Raw genomic sequence first — 16,369 nt, forward strand, 5'->3', positions numbered from 1 at the left:
CCAGCCATAACTGCTCAGCATCCTTCCTCGTAAGGCATGTGATCCATTAGCAAAAATAGGGAATGCCTGCAGTGTTACCAGAGCTGTACTAAGGGGTGCTTAGAAACATTGCTGAGCTATAGCAGGGAGGGTAAGTTCCTTGAAGTGATGGAATTTGAACTTGCCTTTAGGAGACCTTCAAGAGTAGGTAGAAAAAAAGAGAGATCAAACTTTCCAAGAGGCATGAGTAGGTTTGGCCTGGGTGAGGAGCCACAACTAAGTTTGCTGGCTGAATATAGGGCATGAATTGGAGAATGCAGAAGCCAGAAACACAGAGCGACCCATCAGAGTGAGTACAAGATGTCCTGTGGGGAGGGGTTATGTGTGTGTGTCTTTAGATAAGCTACTCAAAATCTCTGAATTTGGGGGGCATTACTTAAAATGTGAAGGCAAGCCGATGTCTTCTCAAGAGGGTAATTATTGGGCTCAAGTGAGATCATCGAGTAGAAGTTCTTTGTAAAGATCAACTGCTCTGTGTTGACAGATGATGATGGTGGGAAGGTGGTGGCAAGTGGTTAATTAGAGAGCTAAAACCCCAGGCTCGTGGGTTGAGGAAAATAAAAACTGCAAGTCCAAGTCAACTCCCCAGCTAAGTGGATTTCCCATGTTGCATCAGCTTATTCTGGGGCGTTTAGTGAAGAGCACGTTCCTGACCCAAGTCGATCACTGAAAGGTCTCTCCTGACACCACTGAGTATCTGGCAGTCAAAGCAACAGTTCTGACTCCCAATGTCATACTTGGGATCACATTCCATCTCACAAATATTTAAGCAAGAGTGTGAGGGCCAATGGCCAAGTTGCACATACAAGACAAATATCTCATTGTGTTTGTCACTGCGCAGTATGTGGTTTTGTGAGTTCTAAAAACCATCCAGTGACTGTGACTAGAATGTGACAGTAATTTGTAACCATGGTGGCTCTTTTTTCTATTTTTTACTTTTTGGGCCCACTTTTGTGACGTGCTCAAAAATCCTGAGAAAGGGCTGCAAAAGAAATATTCAGAAATGTTCTAAACGGGTTTAGAAAACTTGTGAACCCTGTCTGAACTTTTATTAGATGCTCCCACCACTCACCCATTTGACATCAGAACAAGGAAAGCATTATTTATAATGGCATGTGTGAAATCCCAGAGGGGATTCTTGAAAGAATTAGAGTGAAAAATCTGTCCCAAAGAGACTGCAAGCATGAAATAAATGATCAGATGGGAAAACATGTAAATCAAAATTTGAATCTTCTTTTTTCCCTCCTTTAAAGGACACAGGAGCCTCTTCTTTGGCCATTAGCAATACAGGACAGAGAATCCAGAAGAGTAGGTGTAATCAGAGGGCCCCCAGAGTACTTGTCATTGCAGAGTGAGGAGTGTGGGAGAGTTGTAGTGTTGACTCTTCTTAATGTCTCTATGGCTGCTTCCCATTGAGAAAATAAAGGCTAGATAATAAAGGCTACAGAGAAAGAAGCAACACGTAGAAAGCATTTAGTGCATTAGAATTCATAAAGGGCTTTCACAAATATTGTCTGCTTGAGTTAACCCTGGGAGGTATATACTGTTACCCACATTTTATAGTTGGAAAAACTAAGACACAGAGACGTTTGGCAAGTAGTGAAATTAACTCTGGAGCCCAGAGTTTTGTTTGGTTTTTTTTAATTGAGGTATACTTGACATATAACATTATATTTGTTTCAGGTGTACAACATAACGATTTGATATTTGTATATATTGCAAAATGATCACAGCCATAAGTCTAGTTAACACCTGTCTCCTCACATAGTTACAATTTTTTGTTGTTGTGATGAAAACTTTTAGGATTTACTTTCAAATATGCAATACAGTATTATTAACTATAGTCACCTTGCTGTACCTTACATCCTCAGGACTTATTTATTTTACAACTGGAAATTTGTACCTTTTGGACTCCTTCTAAAGTCATGAATTGAGTATTGTCCACTGCACCACAGCTGGGAACACAAAAAGAATATGGAAAGCCTGGCGTCTCCATAGGTTAACATGTCCCAAAGTGGGATATTTACCGTCTGGTTCTAGGAATGTATGTGAGTGGCTCTCCATCTCTCTCCCTCTTCCCCACAAACACACAGCCAAATTAGTTTAATTCACTAAGTTAAACAAAGTTAAATCTGTTCTTTCTGCCACACTCCTGAGACACTTCAAGGGAATTCTGTGCATTATGAATCTCCAAGAAATGAAGAGGGTTACAGGTTATAGTATATTTGACACATCTGAACTAGGAACACATGTGGCAAGCTAGCTCTTAATACTTTGAGGGTCAGGTATCCAAAAGAACACCACATTGGTCCATAATATCCCAGTCTTCCCTTTACTACCACAGACCAACTGTACATTGGATGTATGGTCTAATTTCAATATTTTTCTAATTCTACTTTCAATATGTCAATTTCAATTGTTTCACTATTCCCATTCAAGAAAGAATTATGTCATTTTCACTAAAAACCTGGGCAGAGACCTCTCACTCCCCATAACTCTGCGCATGTAGCTCCCTGCACTGCCACAAAGCCTCTCCTTGGTGCTGGGGTATAGGCTGCCAGCACCCGGGGGACCATTCCACCTTGGTATCCTTTGTGTTCGTAAGTATCTGAAAACGTAGGAAACTCTTGTGTGTTGGCAGATTTCCTTTCCCAAAGTCCTGGGTACATGGGGTTTCAGGGTTGCAGAGCCGGACAGATAGCCGTCAGCCAGAAACACGCCCATTTGGCTGTGCCGATATGAACACCAGCAACCTTTCTGGTCAGTGCCTGTGTTGCACAGGTTGTGTTTTGGATATCAACCCTGGTGTTGAGTATTGTCATGTCCAGGCAGCTCCATGAGGGAAATCTGTGCTCGTTGAACAGTGACTACCTGTCCCTGCGGAATGAGGAGAAAGCGAGGAAATTGAAAGCTGATGGAAGGCAACAAGCTTGCACTTAGCACATGAACTTTTGGTGTATTCAAAGCTGAACAGTAAAAATACAGGGGCGCCTTAACCCTGAGCCAGCAAGTCATGTCTCGACTTGTCAAACTTGGATTCCTCGTACAGAGAAGAATGGGGGAAAATCATGCATGCTTTCTTTGATGCTAAGAGCATCATTTGAAATCACCAAGCAAATTAGACATCTCTGACACTCTCCACTCCTTGGGCTACGGAGTTGAGCAGCATTTTTCAGGCACTGTTAGTCCATTTCCTTCCCTTAGTGAGTCAGAAATGGATATCGAGAATTATAATCGGGCAGAAACTCTGTGTGGCATTGGTCTCAGAGTTCAGGGGGTGGGAGTTGTCAGGGAAATCTAATTCCTGCTGTCCTGTGAGCTCACCCACTGCCCTGGTGTCAGCATGGCATTTGGGCAGGTAGTGCTGGGGTTCACCAGCGTGAAAAGTAGGACCTGCCACCCATTGGGCTACTGTGCAGAAATCTTATCTTGGTTTAAAAATCAGACAGCCTTGATAGGCTACAAACCTGTATATGGAATATATTTAGTTTTTGTTAGTTTTTCTCCAGAAAGTAGGAAATCATAAACAAGTCTCTTTGATCAAAGTTTTCTTTGCCTGTGCTAATGCTGTTGCTATCTAATGCCTCAGCCTTGGTGTTTTTACTAAAATGGGCTTTTCAAAAACCATACTTACTTATTTACTTTTTTTTTTTAACATTTTTATTGGACTATAATTGCTTTACAATGGTGGGTTAGTTTCTGCTTTATTAACAAAGTGAATCAGTTATTCATATACATATATCCCCATATCTCTTCCCTCTTGCGTCTCCCTCCCTCCCACACTCCCTGTCCGACCCTTCTAGCTGATCACAAAGCACCGAGCTGATCTCCATGTGCTATGCGACTGCTTCCACTAGCTATCTATTTTACATTTGGTAGTGTATATATGGACATACATACGCTACCACTCTCTCATTTTGTCCCAGCTTACCCTTCCCCCTCCCCGTGTCCTCAAGTCCATTCTCTAGTAGGTCTGCATCTTTATTCCCGTCTTGCCCAAGGTTCTTCATGATCTTTTTTTTTTTCCATATACATGTGTTAACATACGGTATTTGTTTTTCTCTTTCTGACTTACTTCACTCTGTATGACAGATTCTAGGACCATCCACCTCACTACAAATAACTCAATTTCGTTTCTTTTTATGGCTGAGTAATATTCCATTGTATATATGTGCCACATCTTCTTTATCCATTCATCTGTTGATGGACACTTCGGTTGCTTCCAGGTCCTGGCTATTGTAAATAGAGCTGCAATGAACATTGTGGTACATGACTCTTTTTGAATTATGGTTTTCTCGGGGTATATGCCCAGTAGTGGGATGGCTGGGTCGTATGGTAGTTCTATTTTTAGTTCTTTAAGGACCCTCTATACTGTTCTCCATAGTAGCTGTATCAATTTACATTCCCACCAACAGTGCAAGAGGGTTCCCTTTTCTCCACACCCTCTCCAGCATTTATTGTTTGTAGATTTTTTGATGATGGCCATTCTGACCGGTGTGAGATGATATCGCATTGTAGTTTTGATTTGCATTTCTCTAATGATTACTGATGTTCAGCTGTCTTTAATGTGTTTGTTGGCAATCTGTATATCTTCTTTGGAGAAATGTCTATTTAGGACTTCTGCCCATTTTTGGATTGGGTTGTTTGTTGTTTTGATATTGAGCTGCATGAGCTGCTTGTAAATTTTGGAGATTAAACCTTTGTCAGTTGCTTCATTTGCAAATATCTTCTCCCATTCTGAGGGTTGTCTTTTCGTCTTGTTTATGGTTTCCTTTGCTGTGCAAAAGCTTTTAAGTGTAATTGGGTCCCATTTGTTCATTTTTGTTTTTATTTCCATTTCCCTAGGAGGTGGGTCAAAAAGGATCTTGCTGTGATGTATGTCATAGAGTGTTCTGCCTATGTTTTCCTCTAAGAGTTTCATAGTGTCTGGCCTTACATTTATGTCTTCAATCCATTTTGAATTTATTTTTGTGTATGGTGTTAGGGAGTGTTCTAAGTTCATACTTTTACATGTAGCTGAACAGATTTCCCAGCACCACATATTGAAGAGGTTGTCTTTTCTCCATTGTATATGCTTGCCTCCTTTATCAAAGATAAGGTGACCATATGTGCGTGGGTTTATCTCTGGGCTTTCTATCCTGTTCCATTGCTCTATATTTCTGGTTTTGTGCCAGTACCATACTGTCTTGACTACTGTAGCTTTGTAGTATAGTCTGAAGTTCGGGAGCCTGATTTGTCCAGCTCCGTTTTTCTTTCTCAAGATCGCTTTGGCTATTCGGGGTCTTTTGTGTTTCCATACAATTTGTGAATTTTTTTGTTCTAGTTCTGTGAAAAATGCCAGTGGTAGTTTCATAGGGATTGCATTGAATCTGTAGATTGTTTTGGGTAGTATAGTCATTTTCATAATGTTGATTCTTCCAATCCAAGAACATGGTATATCTCTCAATCTATTTGTATCATCTTAAATTTCTTTATCAGTGTCTTATAATTTTCTGCATACATGTCTTTTGTCTCCTTAGGTAGGTTTATTCCTAGGTATTTTATTCTTTTTGTTGCAATGGTAAATGGGAGTGTTTTCTTAATTTCACTTTCAGATTTTTCATCATTAGTGTATAGGAATGCAAGACATTTCTGTGCATTAATTTTGTATCCTGCTACTTTACCAAATTCATTGATTAACTCTAGTAGTTTTCTGGTAGCATCTTTAGGATTCTCTATGTATACTATCATATCATCTGCAAACAGTGACAGCTTTACTTCTTCTTTTCCGATTTGGATTCCTTTTATTTCTTTTTCTTCTCTGATGTCTGTGGCTAAAACTTCCAAAACTGTGTGGAATAATAGTGGTGAGAGTGGGCAACCTTGTCTTTTTCCTGATCTTAGTGAAAATGGTTTCAGTAATTCACCATTGAGGACGATGTTGGCTGTGGGTTTGTCATATATAACCTTTATTATGTTGAGGAAAGTTCCATCTATGCCTACTTTCTGGAGGGTTTTTATCATAAATGGATGTTGAATTTTGTTGAAAGCTTTCTCTGCATCTCTTGAGATGATCATATGGTTTTTCTCCTTCAATTTGTTAATATGGTGTATCACATTGATTGATTTGCGTATATTGAAGAATCCTTGCGTTCCTGGGATAAACCCCACTTGATCATGGTGTATGATCCTTTTAATGTGCTGTTGGATTCTGTTTGCTAGCATTTTGTTGAGGAATTTTGCATCTATGTTCATCAGTGATATTGGTCTGTAGTTTTCTTTTTTTGTGACATCTTTTTCTGGTTTGGGTATCAGGGTGATGGTGGTCTCGTAGAATGAGCTTGGGAGCGTTCCTCCCTCTGCTATATTTTGGAAGAGTTTGAGAAGGATGGGTGTTAGCTCTTCTCTAAATGTTTGATAGAATTCGCCTGTGAAGCCATCTGGTCCTGGGCTTTTGTTTGTTGGAAGATTTTTAATCACAGTTTCAATTTCAGTGCTTGTGATTGGTCTGTTCATATTTTCTATTTCTTCCTCGTTCAGTTTCAGAAGGTTGTGATTTTCTAAGAATTTGTCCATTTCTTCCAGACTGTCCATTTTATTGGCATTTGTCACTTGTAGTAATCTCTCATGATCCTTTGTATTTCTGCAGTGTCAGTTGTTACTTCTCCTTTTTCATTTCTAATTCTATTGATTTGAGTCTTCTCCCTTTTTTTTCTTGTTGAGTCTGGCTAATGGCTTATCAATTTTGTTTATCTTCTCAAAGAACCAGCTTTTAGTTTTATTGATCTTTGCTATCGTTTCCTTCATTTTTTTCATTTATTTCTCCTCTGATCTTTATGATTTCTTTCCTTCTGCTAACTTTGGGGTTTTTTGTTCCTCTTTCTCTAATTGCTTTAGGTGTAAGGTTAGGTTGTTTATTTGTGATGTTTCTTGTTTCTTAAGGTAGGATTGTATTGCTATAAACTTCCTCTTAGAACTGCTTTTGCTGCATCCCATAGGTTTTGGGTCATCGTGTTTTGTTTTCATTGTCATTTGTTTCTGGGTATTTTCTGATTTCCTCTTTGATTTCTTCAGTGATCTCTTGGTTATTAAGTAGTGTATTGTTTATCCTCCATGTGTTTGTATTTTTTACAGATTTTTTCCTGTAATTGATATCTAGTCTCATAGCGTTGTGGTCAGAAAAGATACTAGATATGATTTCAATTTTCTTAAATTTACCAAGGCTTCACTTGTGACCCAATATATGATCTATCCTGGAGAATGTTCCATGAGCACTTGAGAAAAAAGTGTATTGTGTTGTTTTTGGATGGAATGTCCTATAATTATCAATTAAGTCCATCTTGTTTAATGTATCATTTAAAGCTTGTGTTTCCTTATTTATTTTCATTTTGGAGGATCTGTCCATTGGTGAAAGTAGGGTGTTAAAGTCCCCTACTATGATTGTGTTACTGTCGATTTCCCCTTTTATGGCTGTTAGTATTTGCCTTATGTATTTAGGTGCTCCTATGTTGGGTGCAGAGATATTTAAAATTGTTATATCCTCTTCGTGGGTTGATCCCTTGATCATTATACAGTGTCCTTCTTTGTCTCTTGTAATAGTCTTTATTTTAAAGTCTATTTTGTCTGATATGAGAATTGCTACTCCAGCTTTCTTTTGATTTCCATTTGCATGGAATATCTTTTTCCATCCCTTCACTCTCAGTCTGTATGTGTCCCTAGGTCAGAAGTGGGTCTTTTGTAGACAGCATATATATGGGTCTTGTTTTTGCATCCATTCAGCCAGTCTATGTCTTTTGGTTGGAGCATTTAATCCATTTACATTTAAGGTAATTATCCATATGTATGTTCCTATTACCATTTTCTTAATTGTTTTGGGTTTGTTATTGTAGGTCTTTTCCTTCTCTTGTGTTTCCTGCCTAGAGGAGTTCCTTTAGCATTTGTTGTAAAGCTGGTTTGGTGGTGCTGAATTCTCTTAGCTTTTGCTTGTCTGTAAAGTTTTTAATTTCTCTGTCAAATCCGAATGACATCCTTGCTGGTTAGAGTAATCTTGGTTGTAGGTTTTTCCCTTTCATCACTTTAAATATGTCCTGCCACTCCCTTATGGCTTGCAGAGTTTCTGCTGAAGGATCAGCTGTTAACCTTATGGGGATTCCCTTGTATGTTATTTGTTGTTTTTCCCTTGCTGCTTTTAATATTTTTTGTTTGTATTTAATTTTTGATAGTTTGATCAATATGTGTCTTGGTGTGTTTCTCCCTGGATTTATCCTGTATGGGACTCTCTGTGCTTCCTGGACTTGATTAACTATTTCCTTTCCCATACTAGGGAAGTTTTCAACTATAATCTCTTCAAATATTTTCTCAGTCCCTTTCTTTTTCTCTTCTTCTTCTGGGTCCCCTATAATTCAAATGTTGGTGCATTTAATATTGTCCCAGAAGTCTCTGAGACTGTCCTCAGTTCTTTTCATTCTTTTTTCTTTATTATGCTCTGTGGTAGTTATTTCCACTATTTTATCTTCCAGGTCACTTATCCATTCTTCAGCCTCAGTTCTTCTGCTATTGATCCCTTCTACAGAATTTTTAATTTCATTTATTGTGTTGTTCATGATTGTTTGTTTGCTCTTTAGTTCTTCTAGGTCCTTGTTAAATGTTTCTTGTATTTTCTCCATTCAATTTACAAGATTGTGGATCATGTTTACTGTCATTATTCTGAATTCTTTTTCAGGTAGACTGCCTATTTCCTCTTCATTTGTTAGGTCTGGTGGGTTTTTGCCTTCCTCCTTCATCTGCTGTGTTTTTCTTTGTCTTCTCTTTTTGCTTAACTTACTGGGTTTGGGGTCTCCTTTTTGCAGGCTGCAGGTTCATAGTTCCCGTTGTTTTTGGTGTCTGCCCCCAGTGGCTAATGTTGGTTCAGTGGGTTTTGTAGGCTTCCTGGTGGAGGGGACTAGTGCCTGTGTTCTGGTGGATGAGGCTGGATCTTGTCTTTCTGGTGGGCAGCTCCATGTCTGATGGTGTGTTTTGTGGTGTCTGTGACCTTATTATGATTTTATGCAGCCTCTCTGCTAATGGGTGTGGTTGTGCTCCTGTCTTGCTTGTTGTTTGGTGTAGGGTGTCCAGCACTGTAGCTTTCTGGTCGTTGAGTGGAGCTGCTTCTTGGCATTGAGATGGAGATCTCTGGGAGATTTTCACCATTTGATATTACGTGGAGCTGGGAGGTCTCTGGTGGACCAATGTCCTGAACTTGGCTCTCCCACCTCAGAGGCACAGCCCTGATGCCTGGCTGGAGCACCAAGAGCCTGTCCTTCACATGGCTCAGAATAAAAAGGAGAAAGAAAGAAAGAAAGAAAGAAAAAGATACAATAAAATAAAATAAAATTAAATTAAATTAAAAAGTTATTAAAATAAAAAACAAAAAATAATTATTAAAAAAAATTTTTTTAAGTAATTAAAAAAAAAGGAAGAAAGAAGAGAACAGCCAAACCAAAAAACAAATCCACTAATAATAACAAGCACTGAAAACTTTACTAAAAAACAAAAAAAAAACGGACACACAGAACCCTAGGACAAATGGTAAAAGCAAAGCTATACAGACAAAATCTCACACAGAAGCATACGCATACACACTCACAAAAAGAGAAAAAGGGAAAAATATATATATATCATTGCTCCCACAGTCCACCTCCTCAATTTGGGATGATTCGTTGTCTATTCAGGTATTCCACAGATGCGGGTACATCAAGTTGACTGTGGAGATTTAATCCGCTGCTCCTGAGGCTGCTGGGAGAGATTTCCCTTTCTCTTCTTTGTTCGCACAGCTCCCGGGATTCAGCTTTGTATTTGGACCCACCTCTGCGTGTAGGTCGCCTGAGGGCATCTGTTCTTCGCTCACACAGGTCGGGGTTAAAGGAGCAGCTGTTTTGGGGGCTCTGCCTCACTCAGGCCGCGGGGGAGGGAGGGGTACGGAATGCGGAGCGAGCCTGCGGCGGCAGAGGCCAGCATGACGTTGCACCAGCCTGAGGCGCGCCATGCGTTCTCCCGGGGAAGTTGTCCCTGGATCACGGGACCCTGGCAGTGGCGGGCTGCACAGGCTCCCGGGAGGGGAAGTATGGAGAGTGACCTGTGCTTGCATACAGGCTTCTTGGTGGCCGCAGCAGCAGCCTTAGCATCTCATGCCTGTCTCTGGGGTCCGCGCTGATAGCCGCGGCTCGCGCCCGTCTCTGGAGCTCCTTTAAGCGGTGCTCTGAATCCCCTCTCCTCGCGCACCAGGAAACAAAGAGGCAAGAAAAAGTCTCTCCTCTCTTCGGCAGCTCCAGACTTTTTCCCGGACTCCCTCCCGGCTAGCCGTGGCGCACTAGGCCCCTTCAGGCTGTGTTCACGCAGCCAACCCCAGTCCTCTCCCTGCGATCCGACCGAAGCCCGAGCCTCAGCTCCCAGCCCCCGCCTGCCCCGGCGGGTGAGCAGACAAGCCTCTCGGGCTGGTGAGTGCTGGTCGGCACCGATCCTCTGTGCGGGAATCTCTCCGCTTTGCCCTCCGCACCCCTGTGGCTGCGCTCTCCTCTGTGGCTCTGAAGCTTCCCCCTTCCGCCACCCGCAGTCTCTGCCCGCGAAGGGGCTTCCTAGCGTGTGGAAACCTTTCCTCCTTCACAGCTCCCTCCCACTGGTGCAGGTCCCATCCCTATTCTTTTGTCTCTGTTTTTTCTTTTTACTTTTGCCCTACCCAGGTACGTGGGGAGTTTCTTGCCTTTTGGGAGGTCTGAGGTCTTCTGCCAGCGTTCAGTAGGTGTTCTGTAGGAGCTGTTCCACATGTAGATGTATTTCTGATGTATTTGTGGGGAGGAAGCTGATCTCCGTGTCTTATTCTTCTGCCATCTTGAAGCTCCTCCTACTTATTTAGTTTTGTAAATAAGCTCAGTTGAAGTTTCCTGTAGTAGATGAAAGTCCAAAGACTGGACTTCTTTGTGTCCATAGCAACCTGAAACTCAGTTGCTCCTTCTGTAAAATGCGAATAATCATTTCTGCCCTGCCCATTGCTGGGTTGTGGTAAGCATGTTCAAGGCAGCTCTGTGCGCTCTCCTGACACTTTAAAGTGGAAGGAATCTCCGGCCTTGCTAAGGAAGCAGAGTCCCTTGGTGGGTCATTTTGGATGCAAAACTCTCTACTTGTTATCCTGACCAAAGTTATCTTGTTAATTACAAGATCAAGTCATCCTCATACCAGAAAGTAGGTGTGTCTGTGTTTTATACAGGATGAATATCCACCCAATCACCATCTCTGCTCCTGTCTAGTTTTGAGAAAGAGAGAATTGCAAAAATGTGAGAAAAATCCTTTGACCACTCTTTGCCCTCTGTCTCTGTTGCTTGAGATTATAAACCAATCGTCTTTCCCTTATGTTTTATAAACAATTAAAATTAATAAATACAAATAAAGGAAAGGGAAAAAAATGTCCCCCACATTTCCCTTCCAAACCTTTTCTCCTGATGGTGGGAACTGATGCCACCTTTTTTACCCCTTTTCTGCCAGGTCGGTGGCCACACGATGCTGCCCATTCGCTGGATGCCTCCAGAGAGCATCATGTATAGGAAGTTCACCACCGAAAGTGACGTCTGGAGCCTGGGGGTCGTGTTGTGGGAGATCTTCACGTATGGCAAACAGCCCTGGTACCAGCTGTCGAACAATGAGGTGAGTGGCGGGTGGCACCAAGACCCCTAGAGAGCTGACACGGAGAGGCATCCCCGGGCTGGAATTCAGGACATGCTCTCATGTGGCTTTGTTGGGAGAAGTACCTCCCAAACGCCCTGCCATGTATCTAAATTTCATGGCCAAAGTATAGTCACTCTCCAAATTTAAGAGTTCTAGAAAGAGAAAAGCACAGCGTTTGCTGACGCGCCTGTGATTCTCTGGCATTGGGACACAAGAGTCATTTCGTGCTGTTCATCTAGTAAATTGATAGCAGATGTGGCATTCCGGTACCCTTAGAGTCCACCTAGCTTTTTGGTATTATTCCAATAAAGTTTCAAGCTTCTCTCCTTTTTGCACATTTCACTAGAACATTTACTTCTAGTGAAAAACTCAAGCATTTTATTTTCCTTTTCTAATCTGTTTGCAAATATGTCTATATTTGAGGCATCACTTCTTGGTCAAGCATCTCACTTCTTCAGGCCCACGTCTGTCTTTTATCCAATTCCATTATCCAAAATGACTGCTCATTTCTGTACCCTGGGGTTCCCTGGCCAGTCAGTGCCCTGACACAAAAGTGACCCTGGTCCCATCTCAGGCCAGTAAAACATTGGAATTCCAGGGTGTGCTTTGGGAGCATTCCATATAGATGAATTATTTCTCCACCAGTTTGGTGAAATCAGTGTGGCTTGAAAAATGAATATAAACCCATCAAATTAACCATGATATACCAACCTAGAACAGTCACTCTCTTGCCTCTGAAAAAAAGTAAACACTGAGTGGGTTTCTTTAAAGCAGCCCTCTCTTTGTACTGACATTTATTGTATCCACATTGTTTTCCCTCTGGTCTGACCCTATCTTTGCTCTCCGTCCTGTCCAGGTGATAGAATGCATCACTCAAGGCCGAGTCTTGCAGCGACCTCGAACGTGCCCCCAGGAAGTCTATGAGCTGATGCTGGGGTGCTGGCAGCGAGAGCCCCACATGAGGAAGAACATCAAGGGCATCCACACCCTCCTTCAGAACTTGGCCAAGGCATCTCCGGTCTACCTGGATATACTAGGCTAGGGCCCTTTCCCCCAGACCAATCCTTCCCAAAGCACCTCCTCAGTTGGGCCGAGAGGATGAACGTCTTTTAACTGCCGCTGGATGCCATCAATCTGCTGTTCTTCACTCTGACAGTATTAACTACAAAGACACCGAGAAGCTTTCCGAGGGAAGCAATGTGTACTTCTCCATCCGTAGACACAGTATGGACTTCTTTTTGGCATTATCTCTTTCTCTCTTTCCATCTCCCTTGGTTTATTCCCTAGTTTTTTTGGTTTGTTTTTCTTTCCTTTGTTTTTTGTCTTCCCTGCTTCACAATCCTCACCCTTTCTTTTTTAATCAATCTGGCTTCTACATTACTATTAACTCTGCATAGACAAAGGCCTTAACAAACCTAATTTGTTATATCAGCAGACACTCCGGTTTGCCCACCACAACTAACAATGCCTTGTTGTATTCCTGCCTTTGATGTGGATGAAAAAAAGGGAAAACAAATATTTGACTTAAACTTTGTCACTTCTGCTGTACAGACATCGAAAGTTTCTATGGATTCACTTCTATTTATTTATTATTATTACTGTTCTTATTGTTTGGAATGGCTTAAGCCTGTGTATGAAAAAGGAAAACTTGTGTTCAATCTGGGAAGCCTTTATCTATGGGAGATTAAAACCAGAGAGAAAGAAGATTTATTATAAACCGCAGTATGGGAAGAACAAAGACAACCATTGGGATCGGCTGGCGTCAGTCCCAACTTAAGAAAACCCAGCGACTGTTAGCTGGGAAGAATGTATTCGGCACCTTCCCCCGAGGACATTTCTGAGGAGTAAAAAGACTGTTGAACTCTGTGCCATGGACTATTCTTTTCCCATCACTGGAAACACTAGAGTGTAGTACAGAGAAAAGATGGCTTCCGGGAGGCAAGATGGCACATCACACGTTCCGACAGTCTTGTCTTTGTAGGCCACGGTGATGGCACTGGTTTGTTTTTCCAAGTGTTATCCACTGAGCCTATGTCAAGTTCAGTTGAAAGTAGGTGGATTCTTGTCCAGCGATCATTTCAGGGTCAGGTGGGAAAGCCAAGGACTTGGAAAAGATAGGACAAGCTCTAAATTTGGAGGCAAGTTTCTCTTACATTGAACTTTTCAGATAGCACTTCCTTCCAACCCCTAGCCTCCACCCCACCCGTCCTTTTAACTGTGCAAGCAAAATTGTGCATGGTCTTTGTCGATAAAAATATCTTGTGTGCAGAAACTACCGCTCCAGACGTCGTGCCCCAGATATGTAGAGCAGATCCATAAAAGGTATAACTTATATAATTAGGGGAAGCTAATGGAATTCATCAGCTGAGTATAAATGTCTCTGGGTCGTATGGTGGTGATGGGTTTTAACAAATATGGACCCTGAAACCTGGATATCCTCAACCATGTCGCACCCACTGTGGCCCTGTGGGAAGGGCAAAATCAACCCCCAAGGGACAGGAGACCTCACCCACCCTGGGGGTATCACAGGCATTGATGTTCAGTGTACACAGGCCGAGACCTTGCTCTGGGCTCTGGTTGGGAGAGTGGTTTCATTCTAAATGTACTCCATTGTCAATATGCTGTTTTGTTTTTTTCACTGCATTTTAAAAGAAAGTAAAAATAAAAACTTAGGCACAGCATACCCATGGGACGCTGTGCCCAGGCCAAGCTTTGGAGGTGTGCTTCTGGGCATAGCCACGGGTTTTGTGAAAAGAGGTTGTAAATTTAAATAGAAATTTACAGTTATCTGGGTGATCAGTTATACCAAGGAAGAAAAATTTTTCTGTTCCTCAAGAAAACTTGCTACCCTCTGTGAGGGGAATTTTGCTAACTCGACATCTTTATAACACGAGCCAGATTGAAAGGGAGTGATTTGAATTCAACTTAAGTCATTTTATTTCATATTTTTTTCTGAAGGTGCAATTGCTCTGTTTAAGTTTTGCTTGTGCCCTTAGTTACTGAAGCACCTTATTTTCCATTCTAGACGTTGAAAGCCAGTTCTCAAAAAATCGAAAGTGTCCATTAACAGAGAACAAAAGGAAATCCAGTAGCATCTGCTGTCAAGTGAAGGGGGTTGGACAAGGCGATCCACATAGTCCTTTCAGGTTCTGCGCTGCCTATGAGACATGGGAGTTGAATTGTTCTCTTTGTTGGTGACCAAAAACCCTCCAGAACACACATAATAATATAACGAAAGCCATATCTCCATGATATATACCTGCACGTATATATCCTATTAAGGGCCCATGGTACTGTTAAAACACTGTGGCACCCTGTGAAGCAGTAAGAAGAGGCAGATTTGTACAAAACTTTTCTAGATTCCATCAGTGATGACCTGAAAACCTACACAGGTTTGTTATTCTGTGCGACTGGCCAGCTGCTCTGGGGGAAGAAGCTGCAAGTTACTTGTTTTATTTTAACAGAGAGCAAAGGAGGTAATACTCTAAGGGATCAAATTCAAGGAGAGCTGTGCAGTTTTAGAGCAAGGATTTGTTTAAAGCAGATGAGAGGATGGGAGCATTCCCTTCCCCTTCCAGTGTTGTGTTTTCCTCTGAAGGAAAAAAGAAAAAAAAAAAAAATTTCTCTTTACCTTCTGACAAGTCCCTCAAGGTCTTGAAATGAAAGGTTCTATGCAAGTGCAAAGTTTTATAGTTATTTATATTGCTGATTATTATTCATTTTTTCCCTCTGTTGTCTCAAGAGTATGTACTGATCACAGAGACGTCTCGCATTGAAAGAATCCCAGATTGCTTTTAAAGTAACTGAATGAACCACAGACTATCTTCAAGTCTCCGTCCCTGTTCCTCCACAATCCCCTCTTCTCATGCTCTTGTAATTTTTAGAAAAGGGGTATCCTCATTTTGCAGTGTAAAGATCACAGAATAGGGCCTGCCATCAAATTCGTTAAAAACTACGACGGGAGTGGTGACAAACCTAATTTTCTAGCCTGAACTCATCCTGACAGTTGCTTCCATTTATACATTGTTTAATAGTTTTCCAAACACTTTTCACATATGTTGGCAAATTATTCCCATTTTTTAGAGGTGAGGAAATTGAGAGTTGGAGAAGTTAAATGGCATGCTAGTACTCTCCAGGCACCTCTGGGACTTAATCTAAGTACTCTGACTCTGAAGTTCATGATTTGGTCCACTAGAGACCCTAATATATACACAAGCAGTCCAGGAGAGAAAGCACGCTAACCAATTCATGAAGCAGGATATGAAGTTAGAAGAGCAAAATGAAATATGTGAGATGCAAGCAGCTGAGATCTCATGACATATAATCATGCTCATAGCTTCAGCAAAATCCTTGTACAATGAACCAATGTCATAATCAGGATTATTTAGAAGACATTTTGAACTATGCTATAAAAGACTATATCAGAATTCATATTATGTGTTCACATCAGCGCTCCCTGTGGTATTTCCATGTATTTATATGTGTGTTATAAATACTTGATTTATACATAGACAAACACACATGCATAGTGTGTTTGTGAGCTTATGTATAAATTTATAGGCACACAGTAATAGAGATAATTATAAGTAGGGTGCAGTATGAATAATTTGCTTAAAATCTGCTAAATAACCAAAACTTTTTTAATGTCATGTTG

At 41.3% G+C, this 16,369-nt stretch overlaps 1 protein-coding gene across 1 annotated transcript in view; it reads left to right on the forward strand.

The window, feature by feature from the left end:
- NTRK2 (neurotrophic receptor tyrosine kinase 2) overlaps positions 1 to 12,849 on the forward strand; it is a 379,554-nt gene extending 366,705 nt beyond the window's left edge. Inside the window, exons 19-20 of the mRNA XM_061200555.1 lie at positions 11,536 to 11,694; positions 12,572 to 12,849. Coding sequence (XP_061056538.1) covers positions 11,536 to 11,694; positions 12,572 to 12,757 — 345 coding nt within the window. The 3' untranslated portion in view covers positions 12,758 to 12,849. The remainder of the gene's footprint in view (positions 1 to 11,535; positions 11,695 to 12,571) is intronic.
- The last annotated feature ends 3,520 nt before the right edge of the window (positions 12,850 to 16,369 follow it).

Source organism: Eubalaena glacialis, chromosome 9 (assembly GCF_028564815.1).
Source record: "Eubalaena glacialis isolate mEubGla1 chromosome 9, mEubGla1.1.hap2.+ XY, whole genome shotgun sequence".
NCBI lineage: Eukaryota > Metazoa > Chordata > Mammalia > Artiodactyla > Balaenidae > Eubalaena > Eubalaena glacialis.